Source organism: Rhinatrema bivittatum, chromosome 10 (genome assembly GCF_901001135.1).
Source record: "Rhinatrema bivittatum chromosome 10, aRhiBiv1.1, whole genome shotgun sequence".
Lineage (NCBI taxonomy): Eukaryota > Metazoa > Chordata > Amphibia > Gymnophiona > Rhinatrematidae > Rhinatrema > Rhinatrema bivittatum.
The window spans coordinates 76,194,437-76,216,882 of record NC_042624.1 but is presented as its reverse complement, the minus strand read 5'-3'; the positions used below and the strand labels follow the sequence as shown (position 1 = coordinate 76,216,882).

The 22,446-nt window shown below is 38.5% G+C and overlaps 1 protein-coding gene across 1 annotated transcript in view; it reads right to left on the bottom strand.

Annotated features, from left to right (window-relative positions):
* The window catches only part of ARHGAP29 (Rho GTPase activating protein 29), a 291,858-nt gene that overhangs the window by 6,438 nt on the left and 262,974 nt on the right, over nucleotides 1-22,446 (bottom strand). The window contains 6 exon segments of the mRNA XM_029617439.1: nucleotides 871-970; nucleotides 1,084-1,389; nucleotides 4,356-4,414; nucleotides 4,416-4,454; nucleotides 4,457-4,588; nucleotides 5,288-5,425. Coding sequence (XP_029473299.1) covers nucleotides 961-970; nucleotides 1,084-1,389; nucleotides 4,356-4,414; nucleotides 4,416-4,454; nucleotides 4,457-4,588; nucleotides 5,288-5,425 — 684 coding nt within the window. The 3' untranslated portion in view covers nucleotides 871-960.

The following is a 22,446-nucleotide window of genomic DNA, read 5'->3' as shown; positions in this document are numbered from 1 at the left end:
CCACATCGGCCGGGGCTAGTGACTGTGCCAAAGTCTCGATGCTCCCGACTTCACTGTGGGCGGTGGCGCATCACCCGATGCTCCACGTACCTTGGAGTCGTGGGGGCACTGAGGCACGGAGGCCTGCGTAGATCGCTTGTCCGGCGGTCCTAACGATGAAGCCCTCTTCGTTTTTCTGGGGCGATCCTGAGACGGCCCAGAGAAAGTGTGCAGATAGGCGCTCCATGTTGGGGGGCATAGGACCCCGATTCCTTCTCTGAAAGCTGGGCTATTTTTGAGGCATGTTGGTGCTAGGCTGAGGAGGACATGCAGCCACAGTCCCTGCAGGAGGCCTGGTCATGATCCGGGTCCAGGCATAGGTAATGTAATTATGACAGTCTGTGATGGACAATTTTTCCGCACTGGCAGAATTTAAAGTCAGGCAGTCTGGGAGGCATTTTGATGTCGTATGACGAGATCACTGAGAAAAAACGAAAGGTGATCTGAGGAGATGCGAAGCTCCATGTGCCTGCAACACAGAAAAAAACCAGATTAAGGAGAAAATAGAGCTGTGCAGGAAAGGATGCACAGCTGCACACAGAGCAAAGCTCTGTCAACTTTGGAAGGTCTGCCTGGGGTGTCCCAAACAGCATGGCTAATACAGCCTGCTTATCTGCGGGAAAAAAATCATATTGATGTTTTCATACACTTTACTGTAATTAACTCTCGTATGTACATTTCTAAAAGGAATCCAGAATTTTAATATTTTAAGTAGGTAAAAAAATAAACCCTGTTATATTACTAAAAAGCGTACCCACTTCATCAATAGCAGACAGTTACAATATGATAACTGACGTGTTTGTTAAAGACCATCTGTAAAGTGACACTAACCATTTCCATTTAATTCATCTGCGATCTCTCTTTCTTCCAGTCCTTGAAATACTAAATCATTTTCTGATATTGCATTGTCATTGATTGATATCAGGATATCCTGTCATTGGGAAAAAATGGGAAAAAAGTTAGTAAATGAAATAAGGAATAGATATTTTTCACATTTATAAATACAAGCAACTTAAAATAATTCTAGGGCAAGTCAATACTTACATCCTTGCTAGCAGGAATGATTGGAATTTCTTGATTTGCTGTGAATCTCTCTCTTCTGTAGGAAAAATAATTTCAATGGAGCAGCTCTCATCAGATTGAGAAGGGGAGAGGGGATCCAACAAAACATCAAATACTTTTTCATAGTAAGTTATGAGAAGCTCTACTACTCTCGCCTGGTATGGATAGTCCACAAGAGATGAAAGAGAAATGGTGGCATCTGTTTGACGTGGCCTGATTAGAGTTGGTCCAAATATTATACCAAGGTTGCTGGCTGACATTTTGTTTTCATCTGCTTGCTGTGCAACTCTGTATAAGAGAAAAAAGAAAACTTCAACCTGTTCATAAATCTCAATTTATTAATACTTCAGGAATTTTCTATTTATTTTAGGCTTAAATATGGACTTTAAATGACAAGATATGCAATTTCTGTATATAGTTTAATGTCTGTCATTTGTCTTTACTTAAGATGCTCAAGCATAAAATTAAAATCAAAGAAAAAAAAACTAATTTTAATAGCCCATGAAGAAACTTCTCCATAAATTGTATTGGATTTTGCCCTCACATTCCTTGTAGACCTAGAACACAGATGTTTCATCTACTTTTCTGGGTTTCTTCCAAACTTGCCATTGTCTGAAACTGGATGCTGGGCTTATGTTATACAAGTTTTCAAGATTGGTAGTAATTTATAACATTTTTCACTTTCTATTTAGACTAGCTGCAACCAGGGATGGATTTTGTCTACTGCCACCCACAAGCATTGAGTCAGTGCCATTGTATGCCTTGCCATCTCCACCTTACCTTGGCAAATGTCCAAGCTACAGTGCCAATCCCCAATCCTCAGCTCCAGAAATGATCCTCATAGTAGGTCAGTGAGTGCAGAAATTTAGCCTGCGCTCACAGGGTGTCCCCCCCCCCCCCCCCCTGCACAGAAGCCCAAAGGGGTGAAACCTATTGGCGCAAGCTTAGTCCCTGTGCTCACTGACCAATAAATTGCTGCTTGAGATGGAGGTTTGTGGCATGTCGTGGCTCCAGAGGTATGCAGGATTGCGAAGCAGTTGGGGCAGGAAATTTGCCACCATTCCCAATTTTTTTTTTTTTTTAATTCTAGCCACAGGCTCAATAGGCCTGGCGGTAAATCCAGGCTTGGCTGCAACGTCTTCAACTACCAAAGTTCTACACTTAAGTTATAACACCCAACACTGAAAAATATGAACTGACATTGAAGGAGCTTATCGCTTTTACATAGCGATCTTTACAAAGATACTGTACCTGAAAGTGATATTGGCAATAAGCAAAGTATAACAATGTATTCAAAGTCAATTTCTTCTCCCTATTTTCTAGTGAATTCAGTATTTTGAAAAGTGCCAGAGTAAGTGATAGTACTTAAAGTCCTTACTTTGCCAACACATCAATATATGCAACAAAACTAAATTTTCTAAACTGACCTATCAATGTGGTTCAATCTAGATCTGGAGACACCAACTCTGAGGACATTCTCCATATAGATTTTAATCTTTAGCCTCCTTGCTGATGCTAGCAAGGATGCAACAATTGTGTGCCTTTTCTTTAAAAGTTATTTATTTACAATAATTATATTCTGGAAAAACTTGAGTTGCCTGACCTTATCTGTGTTTTTTCAATTGTGCATGCACCAGGAAAATAGGGTTTCACAGCATATATACACAGAGACCCAGCAGGAGGTGGCAGTGTCTTATCGGACCCCGCAAGTAGAGTGCCATTTCTTCAGTTCCAATTGAAGTCTGGGAGGTAGTGATACATCAAGGTTGTACTGTGTATCCCAGGCCCATCAAAAAGAACATGGCAGGATAGAGCGACTACCCAGGAAGTACCAACATGTCTCATCAGGTGGGGCATGGCACCAGGGCTCCAGCTGCTACTGTAGCAGGAACTCTGTGGTGCACCTACATGGCTGCTGAATTGCGGCCAAGCCATCAGAAGAAAAGGCAAGCCAGCTGGTTGTGTCTTGGTGGTGGCCCTGCCCTTGTGGCTGGCTCCATCCCACAGACATCCCACAAGGTACCATTTGGCTCAGCAACTGGCCTGGCATAGCCCACTGTGCTGAGCCAAAGCTAGAAAGTTTTTGACAAAACACTTAAATCCCTACCATTCTCTGTTGCTGAATGGGCTGGTAGGAGAGCAGAGATGATTCAGGTCATATCATCCTCCATCACCTGGGACCTGACTAACATTTTGTACTGCACATCTGTATAGTGCCTTGAGAAGTATCAAAATGCAAGTTGGGTGCCAAGCTGCAGGAGGAGGAAGACATTGTCTGAACCACCACCATGCTTCTCCTGCTTGCTCAATCAAAAATAAAGATAATGGAGATGGGCGATAAGAACATAAGATTTGCCATACTGGGTCAACTAAAGGTTCATCAAGCCCAGTATCCTATTTCCAACATTGGACAATTCAGGTGACAAGTACCTGGCAGGATACCAAAAAGTCAGATTCCATGCTACTTGTATCCCAGGGATAAGCAGTGTATTTCCCACATCCACCTTAATAGTTTATGAACTTTTCTTCCAGGAACTTATCTAAATCTTTTAAAACCCAGTTACACTAAGATTTCACCACATCCTCTGGCAATAAATTCCAGAGTTTAATGTGTTCATTAAACGAATATTTTCTCCTATGTGTCTTAAAAATATCACCTAGTAACTTTGTACTTTTTTGAAAGAGTAAAACAGATTCACATTTACCCATGCCACCCAACTCATTTTATAGACTATCACATCTCCCTCTCAGCCTTCTTCTACAAATTGAAGATCTCTAATGTCTTTAGCCTTTCTTCATAGGGAAATTGTTCCATCCCCTTTATCATCTTCACTTTTTCTAATTCTATCTTTGGGATGTGGCGACCAGAACTGCAGTGGCACCATGGAGCATACGGAGGCATTATAGGACAGTATTAGCAGGGGATCAGGAGGGGATAGGAAATGAGGTAGGGCTAAGGGTCTATGTGTGCACAAGAGAGAAAATGGGGGGGGACGGGTGAAAACATGAAAATGCCTGTGAAAACTGGGCATGCCATAGAATACATCTTTCCAATCTTGTTTCAAACTGATGTAGATACACGTCCAGTTGGATGTAGGTAGATCAACTCATTTCACACAGGTCCAATGACTTTGAAGATGACAGCTTTTGGTCCCTACTGACCTTGGCCAGATATGAATTGGTAATCTAGAAGTAAGAGACTCTCTAACTCAGTGCCAATCCATCAAATCAATTCCCAAAGGTCAATTTCTTACCTATGAAGATGCCCTATGAGGTACTGTAGAGTGTTAAAGTTGGGTATAGACAGCTGCTGCCTTCAGGAGGTCTCTTATTTTAATGATGATCCTGTTCACAACTCAATGCATGTTAACTGTCTTTTCTGTGACCTGGGACTAGCTTTTTTGGTCCAGTTCTTCAACTTGACTCTCCTTTGTGCAAGTCCAATAAATTCGTTGTAAAGACGAAATAAAATCAATGGCTCTGGGAGCTGAAAGAATAATACATACGGTCTATAGTTTATCTTCCTCCTATTTCCTTCTTGCATATATCAAGTGAATATCAACTCTCTTTGGTGGGAAAATGTATTTACAAAATTTAAAGGAAAGGAAAAACAAAGATGTTGCAGACTGGACCTCACTAATGGAATACTGCATCTGACTTTTCTCACATTAGGTCCAGAATTATATATATATTATAGTATACAAGCTACATGGTCAGCATTTGTTTTGGCATTCAATTCTAGCAATTTATCAGGTAATATGATAGTCCAGGTCATGGAAATAGAAATTTATGCTGGCAAAAACATTGGATCCTTCAACCCATTCCAACACGTTTTGCAGGAAAATCTTCTAATCTCTTTGCTCACTGATATCAATATCAAGTTAAATATCACAATCACCCCCATTAAACAGAAAGCTTAAAAAATATTCTGTGCAAGAATATTTTTTTTAGAATTATAAAATCAGAGAAGTACTTTTATATATTTTTCCATTCAATGAATTTTTCATGCTTTATGAGAATGTCATAATCAATCATGTATATACAACAGAACATTTACAAGAGCTAACACTGATTTACTAAACATAATTTTAGATTTTGTTTGGCCAAACTTTACTACACAAATGTTATTTGAGGCAAATATTTTTCCCTTCCCACTTGCTGGTAACAGAGGACAGCGATCTCATACCTGACGGAGATATAATTTCAGTACATTACTAATGTCATGTGCATAGAGATCTGACAATTCCACCAAGTCCTTTCCATTTTCAAAGGCTTGACAAAGCTTTTCTACTCTTGATTTGGCTCCATTCACACGATAAATACCCTATTATGAAAAAGCAGAAAATGTCAAAGTTTATTTTAATAGCAATTCAATTGGCAACATTAAAAACAGTACTTGACCGTTCTTTAAAATATCAATATGACTTTCTTAGCTCTATTGCTTTCTTTTTTGTGTTTTCCAAGATATGGCACGCTAAGAATTAAGAAAAAGTGATCATTCTGTCTGATCACCTGTCTGTGAGCAAAATAATTATATAAACAGGGGACAAAGTCACCAAATTCGGCAAGCTGGAAGAAAATGGGAATAATTTGAATGAATTTGAAAACCAAAAACATCAGGTCACTATCTTCAAGGAATCCCCATTGTTTTATAACGGGAGGCAGTTAGAGGCTGTGAAATGCTAGCAAACTCTCAATTACAAACTCTACCACACCACTCTCACTTGTGGCAGCTTGACCAAGAGCAAGACAAACAGATAACACAACAGTATTATTCCAATTTGCTTAGTTACCACAAACCATTCCAGTGTACATTCAAACTTTGCAGCTCACTTTCTTTCATGCTTGCTTTCTAAAAAGATGCACAGGCAGAGAAAGAAAACATATACATCTGAGATTTGCGTCTATCTACTTCTCCAAATGAAAATATCTGTCTTCCGTGACTTTGCAAATAGAAAAAATGATTTTGTTTAGCACTAGGGAGTCCATTCGTTCCTCCTAAATTTTGAATTTACATCTGAATAATTTGTGGCAACCAAGCATATTACAGATACTGCTTCAGTTTTGTTCTGGACCAATCTACTAGAGGTGGGCTTTTGTAATTGAGCATTCTCCAACATTCCACAGCCTCTGTTTCCCATAAGCATCACAATCCTGCCTAAGGCCACATATAGAGAAAGCTTCTAAGCTTTTCTTCGGTTTAAAACTATGGCTTCAACAAGTGGGACAAGTTGCAACTGGGGAAAAAAAACCCCTGAAGCATAGCATTCAAAATTCAAATCAAAAAGGTGGGGAAAGTGTGGAATTTCAACTTTAAAAATGCTTTACAATCTAAAACTAAGCCTCAATGAAGAAAGATCTGTTAAATTCTAGGATGTATCCTCTCACATTCTGCATAGGATCGATTGCAATTGTTTATGGACTTTTCCTCCAGGAACTTGTCCAAACCTTTCTAAACCCTGCTAAGCTAACTGCCTTTACCACATCCTCTGTACCGACTACTCATTTTACAGCTCTCTATCATATCTCTTCTCCAAACTGAAGAGGCTTAAATGCTAGCCTTTCCTCTTAGGGGAGCCATTCCATTCTCTATCATTTTAGTTGCCCTTCTCTCTGTACCTTTTCTCATTCTATTCTCTTTTGAAATGTGGCAACCAGAACTGCACATAGTACTCCATCACACCTCAGAGCAAGAGGTATGATATTCTCCATTCTTTTCCTAATTCCTAACTTTTTATTTTTTCCTACTGCCAAACACTGAGCCAGGGATTCAACATACTGTCCGTGATAATGCCTATATCTTTTTCCTGGGTGGTGATTCCTACTATGGAACCTAACATCATATATCTACAGTTTGGATTATTTTCCTTATGGGCATCACTTGGCACTTATCCACATTAAATTTCATCTGCCATTTGGATGCCCAGTCTTCCAAGGTCCTCAAATATTTCACAATCCGCATGTGATTTAACAACTGGGAAAAAGTGAGTGTGGTCTGCAAAATTTGATGACCTCGCTTGTCTCTAACCTTTTCCAGGTCATTTATAAATATATTTAAAAACACTAGACCCAGTACAGATCCCTGGGCACTCTACTATTTACCTTCCTCCAATAAGAAAACAGACCGTTTATCCTACTCTATCTTTTAACCACTTTGCAATACACAATAAGACATTGCCTTCTAGCTCATGATTTTTTTTTTTGTTTATTTTCTCAGGAATTTCATGAGAAGTTTTATCAAATGTCTTCTGAAAATTCAGATACACTACTTTAAATAGTTCACCATTATCTATACATTTATTAACCCCTTCAAAAACATGTTGCAGTTTGGAGAGGCAAGACTTTCCTTGGGTAAATCCATGTTGGGTCTATCTCAATAAACCATGTCTGTCTGTATGTTCAGTAGTAATATTTTTTAGAATAGTTTTTTTAACTTTTTTTTTTTTTTTTTTTTACTGGCACTAAAGCCTGACTCACCAATTTATAGTTTTCTGGATCACCCCTGAAGCCCTTTTTACAGTTTTTAGGGTGGCCAATGTAATCTCAATCTTCAGGTACAACAGACAATTTTAATGATAGGTTATAAATTACTAATAGGTCTGCAATTTCATATTTTAGTTCTTTCAAAACTCTGTAGTGTATATCATCCAGTCCAGGTGATTTGCCCTAATACATCTTCCAGATTCATTGTGATCTGGTTCAATGCCATTAATTACTGTTTCCAGCAGGGGCCATCTCCAGCATCTTCCTCAGTAAAACCCAAAGCAAAAACTTTATTCAGTTTTTCCATTATGGCCTTGTCTTCTCTAAGTGCTCCCTTTATCACTTGATCATCTAATGGTCCAACTGACTCCTCCACAGGTTTCCTGCTTGGACATATTTGAAAGATTTTTTTTATTATGAGTTTCTGCCTCTTTTTATATAATTTATATTTTATTAATTTTCACAATTCTAACAAAGTATCTACTTTGTGACAAACTTAGTGCATAATATAAGAAATAAAATACAAGGAAATATCATTAAAAAAGAAAAACAAACATTGCACCCATTAGACCATAAGAACTGAGGGGAATATTCAGAATAACTGAGGAGAAATATAAAGAAACATTTTAAATAGAAATGAAAAATGAGTGTTGCCACTTCTTATATGGATCACAGAGATGGTCTTAAAGTTACTAACATCTTTTTGGAATCAAGAAATGCTTTCAGTTGTTCCAGCATAAAGAAAACAAAACTATCCTTATTATATTTAATTATACATTTGCAAGGATATCTCAAGAAAAAAAGTTGCTCCTATATCCCAAGTATCCTGGCATAAAGCCAGGAACCCCTTCTTTCTTTCTTGAGTAGATTTTGTCGAATCTGGAAAATATCCTCAACTCTTTGACCTATAAATAAGACATTAGACTTTTTGAATTAACTCTTCATAACTGAACTTAAATCATATTCTGAAAAAAGAAAAAAAAATGCTAATAAAGTAGACCTTTCTGAAATTTCATAGTTAGAAGATTCCAGAAAGTCAGTTAAATCAACCAAATCTACAGCAGGAGACTGATAGTGACTAGGTGGATGAGATGGCAAAAAATAAACTTTATCAAAGAAAGGAGGAAAGTCTAAAGGAAACTCCAAAACATCAAGGAAATACCTTTTTAAAGTCACACAAGGAATTTCTCCCACAACCTTTGGAAAATTCAATAAACGTAAGTTTAAATGAATCAGTCTTTTCTATATATTCAACTCTTCTGTTTAAGGAACCACAATCCCTTATAAGGAGGCTTGCACTCCTTTTATTAGTACTGATTTCTTCTTTCACACCCTTAAATTTTCCTAAAATTTCCTGCTGCTGAAAAACATTGTTCTTATGCATGTCTATTTGATAAGATACTGTATTAACTTTTAAGGAACAATCTGAGAAAGCATTACCAAGATTGATCAGGTCCCAAAGAGAGTCCATGGAAACCATCGTCAGCTTCTCCTGTGGAAAGAATGAACTGCTGGGGAGTTGGGTCAAAGGAGTAGACCCCTTTCCTACAACCATCACTGGAGGGACCTCCCCAGATTTCAAACCAAAATCTCCTCCAGATTCCATCGGAGCTCAGGACAAATATCTGAAATAGGAGTCACAGGAAAAACCCTACAATGGTTCTCATTCTATCACATAGAAATTTCCAAGTAAAGTTCAACATCCTCTTGAACAAAGTAAACCTCAACACAGGAGTTCCTCAAGGATCTGCATTGTCAGCAACACTCTTCAACATATACCTTCTCCCAATCTGTCACACACTAGAATGCCTGGGTCTGACCCACTTCCTATACACTGATGATATACAAATACTGGTACTTGTAAAGAATACTTTAGAAGAAACCTATAACAGAACAACAAATTATCTTACAGAAATCAAACAGCTAACTGACCTAAGACTCATAATAAACAGACAAAACAGAAATAATCATCCTTGACAAAAAAAAAAAAAAAAATCAACTCTCCCTTGCAACCCCTCAAAATGGAAAACCTAAAAACATTAATCTCTCCTGTCACGCATGCTCGAAACCTAGGAATCACCATTGACAATGAACTCTCTTTCAAAATCCACATAACTAACAAGGTAAAGGACGGATATCACAAACTACTTACACTCAGATGTCTTAAGCCCTTCCTCGCACAAGATGACTTCAGAACAGTCCTGCAACTACTCATCTTCTCCAACCTAGACTACTGCAATGCCCTATTACTTGGCCTACCACTCGCAACCATTCGTCCGCTCCAAATCCTACAGAACACAGCCGCCAGAATTCTAACAGGAACAAAGAAATATGAACACATCACCTCATCTCTCATCGCACTACACTGGCTCTCAATAAAATACCAAATAGACTACAAAGTACTAACAATTCTGCATAAAATAATCATAGGACATCAAACCAACTGGCTAAGCAAACTCATCGAAACCCACGCTCCTAAACAGAACCTACGCTCAACGAATAAAGGCCTCTTCAAAATCCCTCATGCCAGAACCACACAACTAAAAACAACCCGTGAGACAGCCATTTTCATTGCCAGCCCCTCTCTATGGAACTCACTACCAAATGAAATAAGAATTCAACAAAACAAAACTTTCAAAAAAAAGAGCTGAAAACCTGGCTTTTCACCAGAGCCTACTCAAACGCACGCAATGAACCACACTGCCAGACACCCACGCAACTCAACATCAAGAAGAAACCTACATCCCTTGAACAAAATACACACCACCATCCGAAACTAAGTCATTTAAGCAACTAACCCTTTCTTACTTCCAACTACCTTGCAAGTATACTTTATACATCAAAAACATGTTCTATATTGACTTAAAGGTATAACTCAACCTACTTACATACCCACCTCTCTACCTTAGTGTATAGCCCCAACCTACACCCTAGTACAACATGTTATTTGTACTAACACACAAATCCCGAAACTGTAAACTGACTTTTGACAATACGTTGTGATGTTTAACTAACTTGTTCATGAATACTGTAAACCGTTCTGATGGCGAAACCGAATGACGGTATACAAAACACGATAAATAAAATAAATAAAAAAATAAAACAAACCAAAGCTACAGCTCCCTTGGCTCTGGTGAGACAAGCAGCCGCTTCTGGGTCCATCGTCGAAGTCTTTGGCAAGGTTTCTCATGCTGCAGGCAGCAGACGATCATCCAAGGGGCTCAATGACGCCTCTTCCGAAGCTGGGTATGAGCTCTCCTTCATTCACTGTAGCAGCTGGACCCAAAGCCCCACTCTGCAACACTGACGCCAGACACAGACTGTCATCTGCCCAGAAGGTGAGGGTTCCGAGGGGTAAAGCCACACCTTTCCCTTCCGTTAGGTGGCATAGAAACAAGTTTCGAGTGGTAATCCAAAAAGAAGTAACCAGAGCAGAACAGTACTGGTGTTAAGCCGCCATCTTGGCTCCTTATGAGTTTTTGCCACTACAGCAAGTTTTTTCAAATTTTTTGCCTGCTTTACCAATGGTTTGCATCTAACTTGCCAGTGTTTATGCTTTCTCCTATTTTCTTCATTTGGATCCTCTTTCCATTTTTTGGAAAGATGTTTTTTTGGCTACGATGACCTCTTACCTCATCTTTTAACCATATCGGCAATCATTTAGCCTTACTTCTGTCTTTTATAATGCATGGAAACATCTGGTCAGTTTAAAAACCATCTTCAAAGCCCAATAGCCATACCTGATGTAAACTCTTAACCTTTGCAGCTGCACCTTTTAGTTTTTTCCTATTTTCCTCATTTTAATAGTCTCCCTTTATAACATTAAATGGTAGAACAGCATGGAATCTATCAACCCTTTAGGATCCTGCCAGGCACTTATGACAAGGATTGGCCACTGCTAGAAACAGGATACTGGGCTTGATGGACCTTTAGGCTGATCCAGTATAGCAAATCTTATGTTTTATATTCTTAAGTAGTTTTCCTTAATGTCCTCCCCTCCAGTTATCTCAAATTTGATTGTGTATTGATTACCATTGCCAAGTGTCCCCACTACAGTTACCTCTTGTGATAATGGTTGGTAAATGTGGGGACTGAATTCTAAATTGCAGCTTTGTAAATCTCTAAGTGGGTAAACTTTAAATTGGCTATAGATATTGAAGTGGTTTTGACAGCGTGGGCCTTGACATGTTCTTCTAAAGGTCTCAGCTGTCGGGGCATAAAATGCTTTAAGTGAACCAATTATTGCCTTGATTCAGATTTCCACTAGTTACTGGTAACCAACGTTCAGTGCTGTTATGCTCTTTAATATTTATAGGTGTTCAATCTGTAAAGTATTCACCAAACTGGGAGTTGGATATTGTTTTTATGCTGATGACATTACATTATATGCTCTAGTTCTATCTTTGATAGATGACATTTTGACATCAGGTGCTAGCCATTTGTCAGCAATTACCTCATGGATGATGGCTAACAAATTCATGTTAAACATTTCAAAAACAAAACAGAGCTGATGTATCTGGCATAAAGTAATGCCCCTGGATATTCCCTCTGTCTTGCATTTGGGTAATTTGTTTGTCCATATCTTAAAGATCCAGAACTTGGGAACTGTAGATAGATTTAGCCTTTTGAATACAACCCCATGTAAAGTCAGTCATAAAGTATATATTTAAGTTGCACTTGTGCAAACTGAAGCTGGTTTTACTGAATTTCAGGATGGTCCTTCTGGCCCTTGTACTCACTGGCCTTGATTGCAGCAATTCCTGTACCTTGGCCTGCCTCCATCAGTCTTGGAAGGTCAATTCTGTTTGAGGCAGTGTATAGTTCCAACCATTAACAATGGCAAGCACAGCACCCAAACCTCTAACACCTATATACATATCCTTGTCAATATACATCAAAACACGAAGAAAACACCCTATCTTGGCTGGTTAAGTCACCTTAACACATCAGATCCATTAAATAAGTGTCAAACTCCAGCCCACTGTAACCCCTCTTCCCCTACCATGCTACGATACTGTATGACTTCCCAGAATCTACTTACAAGTGCAAACTAAAGTATGTTTTGTTTCTCTCACTGCCGGTTCTGTTGTAATGTATTCGATTATAACTTAACTCACTTTGAATTCTCTTGGTGGGAAAGCATGCCAACTTAATAAATGATGATGATGAAAGCATTGCAGGCAATTCAGAAAGCAGCTGCTCAAGTGCTGACAGGTGCCAACCTCAGATTATATTATACCAGTTTTTTGTGCATTGTACTGGTTGCCAGTGCAATGGAGAATAAGATTTAACATCTTGACCTTCATCCATAGAACTCTAAGGGCAGCACTCCTACATGCCTCAACATGGTACAGAAGATTTATAAGCCTATTATAATGAATCAGAACAAATCAATATTATGCATGGCGTCCCCTAGGGATCTTCACTGTAATATATATATGCTTCCATTATGTAAACTTTTAGCAGGTCTTGGATTAACTCATTTTATCTATGCAGATGATGTGCAAATTTTAATTCTGATCACAAGCTCTATCGATTCTGCCCTAAGACACTGGGAAATTTATCTCACCACAAACCGATTATTAGCATAAATCAGTTTCTCTCATAACTCATACAAAATGGAGCTTCTAGTAATATGCCACAAATTAAATAAACAAATCGAAGTAGAAGAAAAGAAAGTATCTAATAGGTATGCCATCTCACACTAAGTTAAAGATCTTGGCATCCTGCTTGATAGCGAATTAAACTTAAAAAGGTGGATAAATAGTATAATTAAAGATGGCTATTTTAAATTGTTTTAAAAAGATTATGACCCCTGCTTTATAAACAAGACTTCAGAACCATTCTTCAAGCACTCTTGTTTTCAAAAATAGACTACTGCAATGCTTTACTATTAGGCCTACCTGCTTCATATACCAGACTGCTCCAACTTCTGCAGAACTCAGCTGCCAGAATTCTAACCTACACTAGAAAAACTGAATTACATTGGCTTCCAATCACACATCGTATCCAGTTCAAAACCTTATCTTTAATTCATAAGACCCTGTATAATGACAAAGTTGAACAGCTCACGGCTGCCTTACATTTTCATACCCCTCAAAGAACCACAAGATCAGCAAGTAATGGGACATTACCAATTCCATCTCCTAAATTGGCACATCTTAACTCTGTTAGAGAAAGCTCTATCCATCGCTGGCCCCAATTGTGGAATGCTTTACCGCAAAACTTAAGAATTGAACTTAACACTAGAACATTTAAGAAGGGAGTCAAAACTTGGCTCTTTCAACAAGCATTTTCATAAACTGTATAGTTCAAGTTTCTGGATTTAGTAATTTATTTTATTGTTTTTTGATGTTATTTTAAATAATTTTATGCATTTTTATAGTGTAGATGTTTATTAAGAATTTTATGTATTTTACGATTTTAAGATTATAATTTTGTAATTCATTGCATTTTAAATGTGCATTGATATTTATTGTAAACTGATGTGATGTTTCCTACGAACGTTGGTATATAAAAATGATTAAATAAATATTATGGGCATTAAGATAATCTGGGAGAAATCTAATTGATTTATCATCTGCACACTTGGTTCGATTAGCTGAAACCCTTGACAAGAAGCTTCACGGTTGTGAGTTCCCTTCTCTGTAACTCTGCATGATGATTTGAGAGCACATGCATTAGGACTTTTAGGAAACAAAAGACTTATTTATGTAAGCATCTGGTAAAATGATTAGGGTTGGTGATCTGGTTATGGGCCAGACTTTGTTCAAGACAAGATTTTAATATACAACATGTGAGAGCTAGAGGTTAGATCAACTATGGTTAACTTATTGCATGGTTGCCCAGTAATGGGCAAGTAATTGTGTTGAATTGGTTAATGCATACTTGGTTCCATTATGAATATGATCATGTTACACACCTAGAAAAAAGATAAGTGGGATTCAAATTCTGTTAAGTAAACAAGGAGAGATGAATTCTACTACAACTGGTATGGGGCCTGTATCAGAAAACTTATGAGGAGAGGCTGAAGGATCTAAATATGTATGCTCTGGAGGAGAGTAGGTGCAAGGGAGATATTTTTTATTTTATTTATTTATTTGCAGTTTTTATATACCGACATTTGTTTAGTAACCTCACATCGGTTCACAATTAACAGAAACATTGCAGCTATGCCAAATAGAACGAACATGTGCAACAGTGCTTTACAATAAACAATAAACATTTACAATAAACAAACTTTACAATAAACTTGTTAACGAACATATGCAATAGTGCTTTACAATAAACTTGTTAACTGGGGGGGGGGAGAGAACAGTGGAACAATGAAAGGGAAAAATAATATAGTGGTACAAAGCAAATTGTTATCTCACTGAATTTATAAGTATATAAATAAATAGAATGAATTTATGTCTATAAATAAATAGAATGAATTTTATAAAAACACAATTGGAAAAGAGAAAAGCTGGGTATGAAAGAAAGAAATGGGATAGAAGTCTTATATACAATTGATACGAATAATTGCCAACAAAAAGTTAGGTGTGGAGATAAATGTACATCCTCTATTTCTTTAAGTACATTAGTGGGCAAGGCTGTAGGAGTAAGGGAGAGAGGAGAGCGTAAGGGTTAAGTATAAGCCTGTAGGAAAAGCCATGTTTTCAGTTTTTGCTTAAATTTTATTGGGCATGTTTCTTGCCGTAACTCCGGTGTCATATTGTTCCAACAGTTCGGTCTGGCTATGGTTATCGCACGCTTCCTAGTTGACTCAAGAGTGGTGGTTTTATGTGTGGGGGTGTGTAGGGAGGCTGCATGTTGTGTTCTAGGGGTTCTGGAGTGTTTGTGGAAGTAAAGTTCATTATTGAACCATGTCATGTTTTCATTGTGTAGGGTCTTGTGTATTAGAGATAAGGTTTTGAACATGATTCTCTGCGCAATGGGGAGCCAGTGCAGATCTCTGAGTATGGGAGTAATATGTTCCGATTTTCTGGTGTTGGTGAGAATGCGTGCTGCTGCATTCTGGAGCATTTGTAGTGGTAGAATGGTAGTTTTGGGTAGGCCTAGGAGAAGGGCATTACAATAATCAACTTTCGAAAAAATGAGGGATTGCAGTACAGTATGGAAATCGTGTTGGTAGAGTAATGGTCTTAATTTTTTTAGTGTGTGTAGTTTGAAGAACCCATCTTTAATAATGTTGTTATGTTTTTTAAAATTAAGGTGGTTGTCTAATGTGACTCCAAGGTTTTTAACAGTGTTAGTGAAGTCAGGAGAAGTGAGTGATGTGTGAGTGGCAGCAATTGTGTTTTTGTGATTCTGTGGGGAAATGACCATAAGTTCTGTTTTATCGGGGTTAATGGCCAGATTGATGCTAGTAAGGAAGTTACTAATGGCGGTGAGGGCAGTATCCCATGTTTTAAGGGCATCATTAAGGGAGTCAGTGATGGGGATGATAATTTGTACATCATCTGCATAGATGAAGTACATAAGGCCAAGTTCTGTCAGTAGGTGACAAAGAGGGAGGATATAAATATTAAAGAGTAGAGGAGAGGGCAGATCCTTGTGGCAGATATAAATATTAAAGAGTAGAGGAGAGGGCAGATCCTTGTGGCAGATATGATACAGTCCTTCAGATACCTGAAAGGTATTAATGATGCACAATTTGTAAACCTTTTCTGTTGGAAAGGAGACTGCAGAATTGGGGGGGGAGGGGGGTTTAAGAAATGAAACTTGAGGGAGGATGACTCAGAACCAACATCACGAAATATTTCTTCACAGATAGGGTGGTGGATGTCTGGAATGCCCTTCCCAGAAGAGGTGGCGAGGACAAAAACAATAAATAAATTAAAAAGGGCATGGGATAATCACTGCAGCTCCCTAGAGGCTACAAATGAATAAAGGGGTGCATGGAAGTAACCTGTACAGAGCACCAGTTACTACCCTTACTACCTTTCACAAAAGGCATGGGGGTAACCTACATGGCATGGCAACTTGATGGGCAGACTGAATGGCTCATTTGCTCTTTATCTGCCGACATTAATCGAAAACTTTACACAAAGTTTACATAGTAAACCTGTGCCATTAATCCTTTACTTTTGGAAGGAACAGAGTCCAGACATTCAAAAGAGCTAAGCTGTCTGCTACATCCAGATTTATAGAATTCTCTAGCAAAGACAACCTTAAATTGGAGGTAACAATGCAGAAATATAGAGCACATTAAAAAAAAGTTACTTACTTGTAACAGGTGTTCTCTGTGGACAGTGGGGCAAACTAGCCACTGAGGTGGAGGTGAAATATGGTGCCAAATTGAAACATGCTCAGAAAGACCTAGAAGTCTGAATATGTGTGGGTGTTCCTGAGCAGCTGTCACTGTAAGAGTGTCCTTAGTCTCTTCCTTAGTTAAGCTTCAACTTCAGGGGAAGAGGGTGGGAATGTTTGGCTGGTTATTCCTACTGTCTACAGAGAACACTTTATTTACTTACATTTATTATTCGCTTACTGCCTAGGCTCTAAGCGATTCACAGCTGAAACATACTTAAACTAAAAAGCTACCTTAAGTACATACATAATAGTCAGACTAAAATTAACTATTAACATAGGATACAATTAAATTGATATAGAACAAACCGTACTAAAGCATTTTATAGTTAAAACCACTAAAAAGTCTAAAAATAGTCTATGAACTTGTTAAAAATTAAAAACCTGCTTAAATAGGTGTCTTGAGCATTGCCCTGAACATCGTTATGCAATTAGTCAAACACAAACTGTCAGGCAGTTTGTTCCACACCTGTTTCAGGTAAGCAACTTTGATTTCTCCATGGGTAAGCAGAACAAATCTAGCCACATAAGTGGAGACTCCCAAGCTGAGAGCTGCAATTTTAATTTTTTCTGTATCAGAGAATTGCAAACTGGATAAAAGGAGGAGATTTGAAGCCCTTAGTTAAATATTTAAGACTGCTTGGCCAAAATTACTATCCTTGTGAGAGTCTTCTTTGAGACAGTAATGTTTAGTAAAAGTACATATGTATAGAAGAACAAGTGGCTGCCTTGTATAGAGGCCAAATGAAGATGAGCTATTGAAGATCTCACTCTCACCTGATGGGCTTTAACCTTGGCAGGAAGATTCTTTCCAGACTTTGCATTTTCTATTGCTACACAAAGACACTAGATAGTGTTTGCTTCTTTGCTGGTAAACCTTGCTTAGCTGTATCATAAGAGAAATAGTTGAGGAGATTTTCTTAAAAGTCTTGGACCCTTCTAGGAAAAAAACAACAAAGCTCTTCTATAACCTAAGGTGTGAAGAGTCTGCTCAGTTTAGTCAGAATGAGGTTTTGGAAAAAACAGTAGAACAATGGATAGATTAAAATGGAACTGAGGAACAACATTTCTTACAAATTTTGGGCAAGTTCTCAATACTATATATATTTTTTTTAATTTGTGTATAAGGAGTATGGCTTATTAGAGCTTGAAGCTCATTCACTGTGTATTGATGTCTCTGCTATTAAGAATAACCCTTTCCAACATAGAAACTTAAGATCCACTATTGCTAAAGGTTCAAATGGTGAACTCAATCAATTTAAGAAGAACTCTTTCGGATAGTAGAAAGACTAGGGGGCACTCCATGAACTTAGCATGTGGCACATTTAAAACTAATCGGAGAAAGTTCTTTTTTACTCAACGCACAATTAAACTCTGGAATTTGTTGCCAGAGGATGTGGTTAGTGCAGCTGTGTTTAAAAAAAGGATTGGATAAGTTCTTGGAGGAGAAGTCCATTACCTGCTATTAATTAAGTTGACTTAGAAAATAGCCACTGCTGTTACTAGCAACGTAACATGGAATAGACTTAGTTTTTGGGTACTTGCCAGGTTCTTATGGCCTGGATTGGCCACTGGGAAACAGGATGCTGGGCTTGATGGACCCTTGGTCTGACCCAGTATGGCATGTTCTTATGTCTTATTGAGTAGGAGGAACTTTAATTCAGGCACGTAGAAGACAATGACCACTGATGAATTGTTACTACAGGGTGAACAGAAATTAGATGACCTTCCCAGTGGTGGAGATAGAGTACATTTAATTGTTATTGCTGCCTAACAATCAGTTTTCAATCCTGATTCAAAAAGTTAAGGAGACACTGAAATAAATTGGAAGTAGAGCAATTGAACAGATCTGCATTATGGTTAGTACATTAATTGGAAATTTTTTTCCATTTAAAGTTAGAAGAGCATTAAGGAGATGGTTTTCTTGCCACTAATTTTACTTATTTTAGTTTTTAACTGTATTTTTTGCTCCGCAAGAAGCACCTGACCATAAGACGCACCTAGGGTTCAGAGGGGGGGAATTTTAAAAAAATGGTGTGCTAAACTGGCTCCGTTCCCGGGCGTCTTATATCCGTTTCCGGCATTATGGGGTGTGCATATAATTTATTTTTGTCCCCATTTTGTTTTTTAGTCTGGGGAGGGCCATTTCGGTCCACTCCCCAGATCAGAAAACTTTTATTGTGCTATTTCGTGAAAAAAAACAAAACCAAAAAACCCCCACCCAACCCTTCAAATAATTAACTACAACTCCCCACCCTCCTGACCCCCCCCCCCCCCAAGACTTGCCAGAAGTCCCTGCTGGTCCAGCGGGGGTCCTGGGAGCGATCTCCCCCTCTCGGGCATTCAGCTGCCAGTAATCAAAATGACACCTGTGGCCCTTTGCCCTTACTATGTGACAGGAGCTACCGTGCCATTGGTCGGCTGGTGCCATCTTAAAAAATGGCATTGGCCATCCATTGCTCCGACCATGTGACAGAGGCCGACCAATGGCACCGGTAGCCCCTGTCACATAGTAAGGGCAAAGGGCCACTGGCACTATTTTGATTACTGGCAGCCGAATGCCCGAGAGGAGATCGCTCCCACGGCTCCCACAGACTTTTGCAAAGGTTTAGAGATCCCATGCCACCGTATTTATTATGTAATACATGGCTACCTATCTGGATTTGTACTGCAGTTCCTTTCAGTCATTTCTTGAATACAAAAAGCAAGATTTTTAAATTCTTCTCAATTCTAGAATATTTATGTAAAAATGCTCATCCTGGATAGTCCAAGTCCTGTGTGAGCATACTGAATTACGATGGGCTTCCCAGCCTTGTGTGGATGCATTTGAGGTTCATATCAGTTGCGTTTGCAGAGGAAGAAACGTTTAGCCTTAAAGAAGATTTGAAGGCTGGCTCCTCCTTTATAGGCAGTGAATATACAGTTTGGTGATATTCTGAAAGACATTTGTTATATATGTTGATTCAGACTTCTTAAACTATGGGGCTTGTCTCATGTTCAAATTGCACATTGCCTTGTCACTTAATATTCTCATGAAGGTCCTGGCTCATACTGATGCTTGGTTGGATAACTGGTAAACTGTGTGGATAAGATTTTCCATTTTTTTCATCTCTCTCTATTTGGGATGCAATACAAGAAATTGCAAAGAGGACGCAATCGAACAATATCTTAAGCAGCAAAATCATAAATATGAAACGAAGTGGGATATCCTGTCATAACCCTTTTCAACAAAGAAATAAAAATAATATAAAAGTAAGAACATAAGAACATAAGAAAATGCCAAACTGGGTCAGACCAAGGGTCCATCAAGCCCAGCATCCTGTTTCCAACAGTGGCCAATCCAGGCCATAAGAACCTGGCAAGTACCCAAAAACTAAGTCTATTCCATGTTACCATTGCTAATGGCAGTGGCTATTCTCTAAGTGAACTTAATAGCAGGTAATGGACTTCTCCTCCAAGAACTTATCCAATCCTTTTTTAAACACAGCTATACTAACTGCACTAACCACATCCTCTGGCAACAAATGCCAGAGTTTAATTGTGCGTTGAGTAAAAAAGAACTTTCTCCGATTAGTTTTAAATGTGCCCCATGCTAACTTCATGGAGTGCCCCCTAGTCTATTATCCGAAAGAGTAAATAACCGATTCACATCTGGCCATTCTAGACCTCTCATAATTTTAAACATCTCTATCATATGCCCCCCTCAGCCGTCTCTTCTCCAAGCTGAAAAGTCCTAACCTCTTTAGTCTTTCCTCATAGGGGAGCTGTTCCATTCCCCTTATTTTGGTAGCCCTTCTCTGTACCTTCTCCATCGCAATTATATCTTTTTTGAGATGCGGCGACCAGAATTGTACACAGTATTCAAGGTGCGGTCTCACCATGGAGCGATACAGAGGCATTATGACATTTTCTGTTTTATTCACCATTCCCTTTCTAATAATTCCCAACATTCTGTTTGCTTTTTTAACTGCTGCAGCACACTGAACCGACGATTTCAATGTGTTATCCACTATGACGCCTAGATCTCTTTCTTGGGTTGTAGCACCTAATATGGAACCCAACATTGTGTAATTATAGCATGGGTTATTTTTCCCTATATGCATCACCTTGCACTTATCCACATTAAATTTCATCTGCCATTTGGATGCCTAATTTTCCAGTCTCACAAGGTCTTCCTGCAATTTATCACAATCTGCTTGTGATTTAACTACTCTGAACAATTTTGTGTCATCTGCAAATTTGATTATCTCACTCGTCGTATTTCTTTCCAGATCATTTATAAATATATTGAAAATATAAAAGAACAGAGACATTGACAGTGGTAATAGCAAAGATAACGCCCCAAAATATCACTCACTGCCATTGGATCATCTATATGTTGTCATAAGCTTCCGGCCTATTAAGGAGCGAGAAGGAGACTTTTTCAATTATAGCAAAGTCCGCTAATACAGACCTCCAGTGTGCAATTAAGGGAGTCTACTTCCAATAGTATGCGATCATGATACAGGCAGCATGTAGCATATGAACACCAAGGGATTTAGCAGGTTTACTCAAATTGATATCACCCCATTTACCCAACACTCACAAAGAGGCAGAGAATTGGAGAGGCTGACCCAGTATTTCTTCTAGTCAATGTCTCTACCTGTTGCCAAAAGTTACTTACAATAAAATATTTCCCACCACATATGAAAATGAGAAGTGGATTCTCTACACCCCCGACAGCATAAAGAGCTAGAATCACTAAATTTAGAGAAAAAAGGGGATATCTATGTTCTATATAGCAGGTGGAACATTAACTCCCAGACCTTATTACAGCGAGACAGTTTAAGAGTCAAATCTCAAATATATTTCCAGTCATCTTCATTCAAATTTAATGCTAAATCCTCATTCCATTTTTCTCTAATGGTTCTTGATTTCCTTATAGATTTCTCTATTTTAACTTTGTATGCATGCATGAAATAAACAAATCCTGCCAGCTCTTATAGGATCTCTAAGCTAATTAATAAATGTTATGTTTTGAAACAAAGTCTGTTTCATCACTGGCTATGTCTGGGGAGGAAACCAGGCGGGGTACGTTTCAAGGTTTTTAACATTTTGGAACATGTCTCTGGGTCAAATATTCCATCCATCAAGAAAATATACTTACTCGAGATCAAATGTTTTTGAAACCCAGGCAAGATCAGTAAGGACTCCAGTCCTGTGTGTTGACAACACCTTGCCATGCTCTGGGTGCCACATTATAGCTCTTTGCAATTGTGAAAAAACATATGTATGTTCTGGACCATAAAATTCAGCTTGAAGGTCCCCGAAACTCCTAAACTGACCTTCTACCCAAATCTGGTCTAAAAATCGCAATCACTCCTGACCCCAGGCCTTCAAATCCAGAGAGAATGTAATATGGGATAGGACCAAGTTACCCTGAAGGCTTGAAATAGGGGACAATCCCTTGCTTCGGCAGCCTAATAACTTATTAGCAGTATACCAAACTCTATAGGTATGTGACACAATGGGGTTTGACCGATCTATCTTAGCATAATAAAAGGAAGCAGT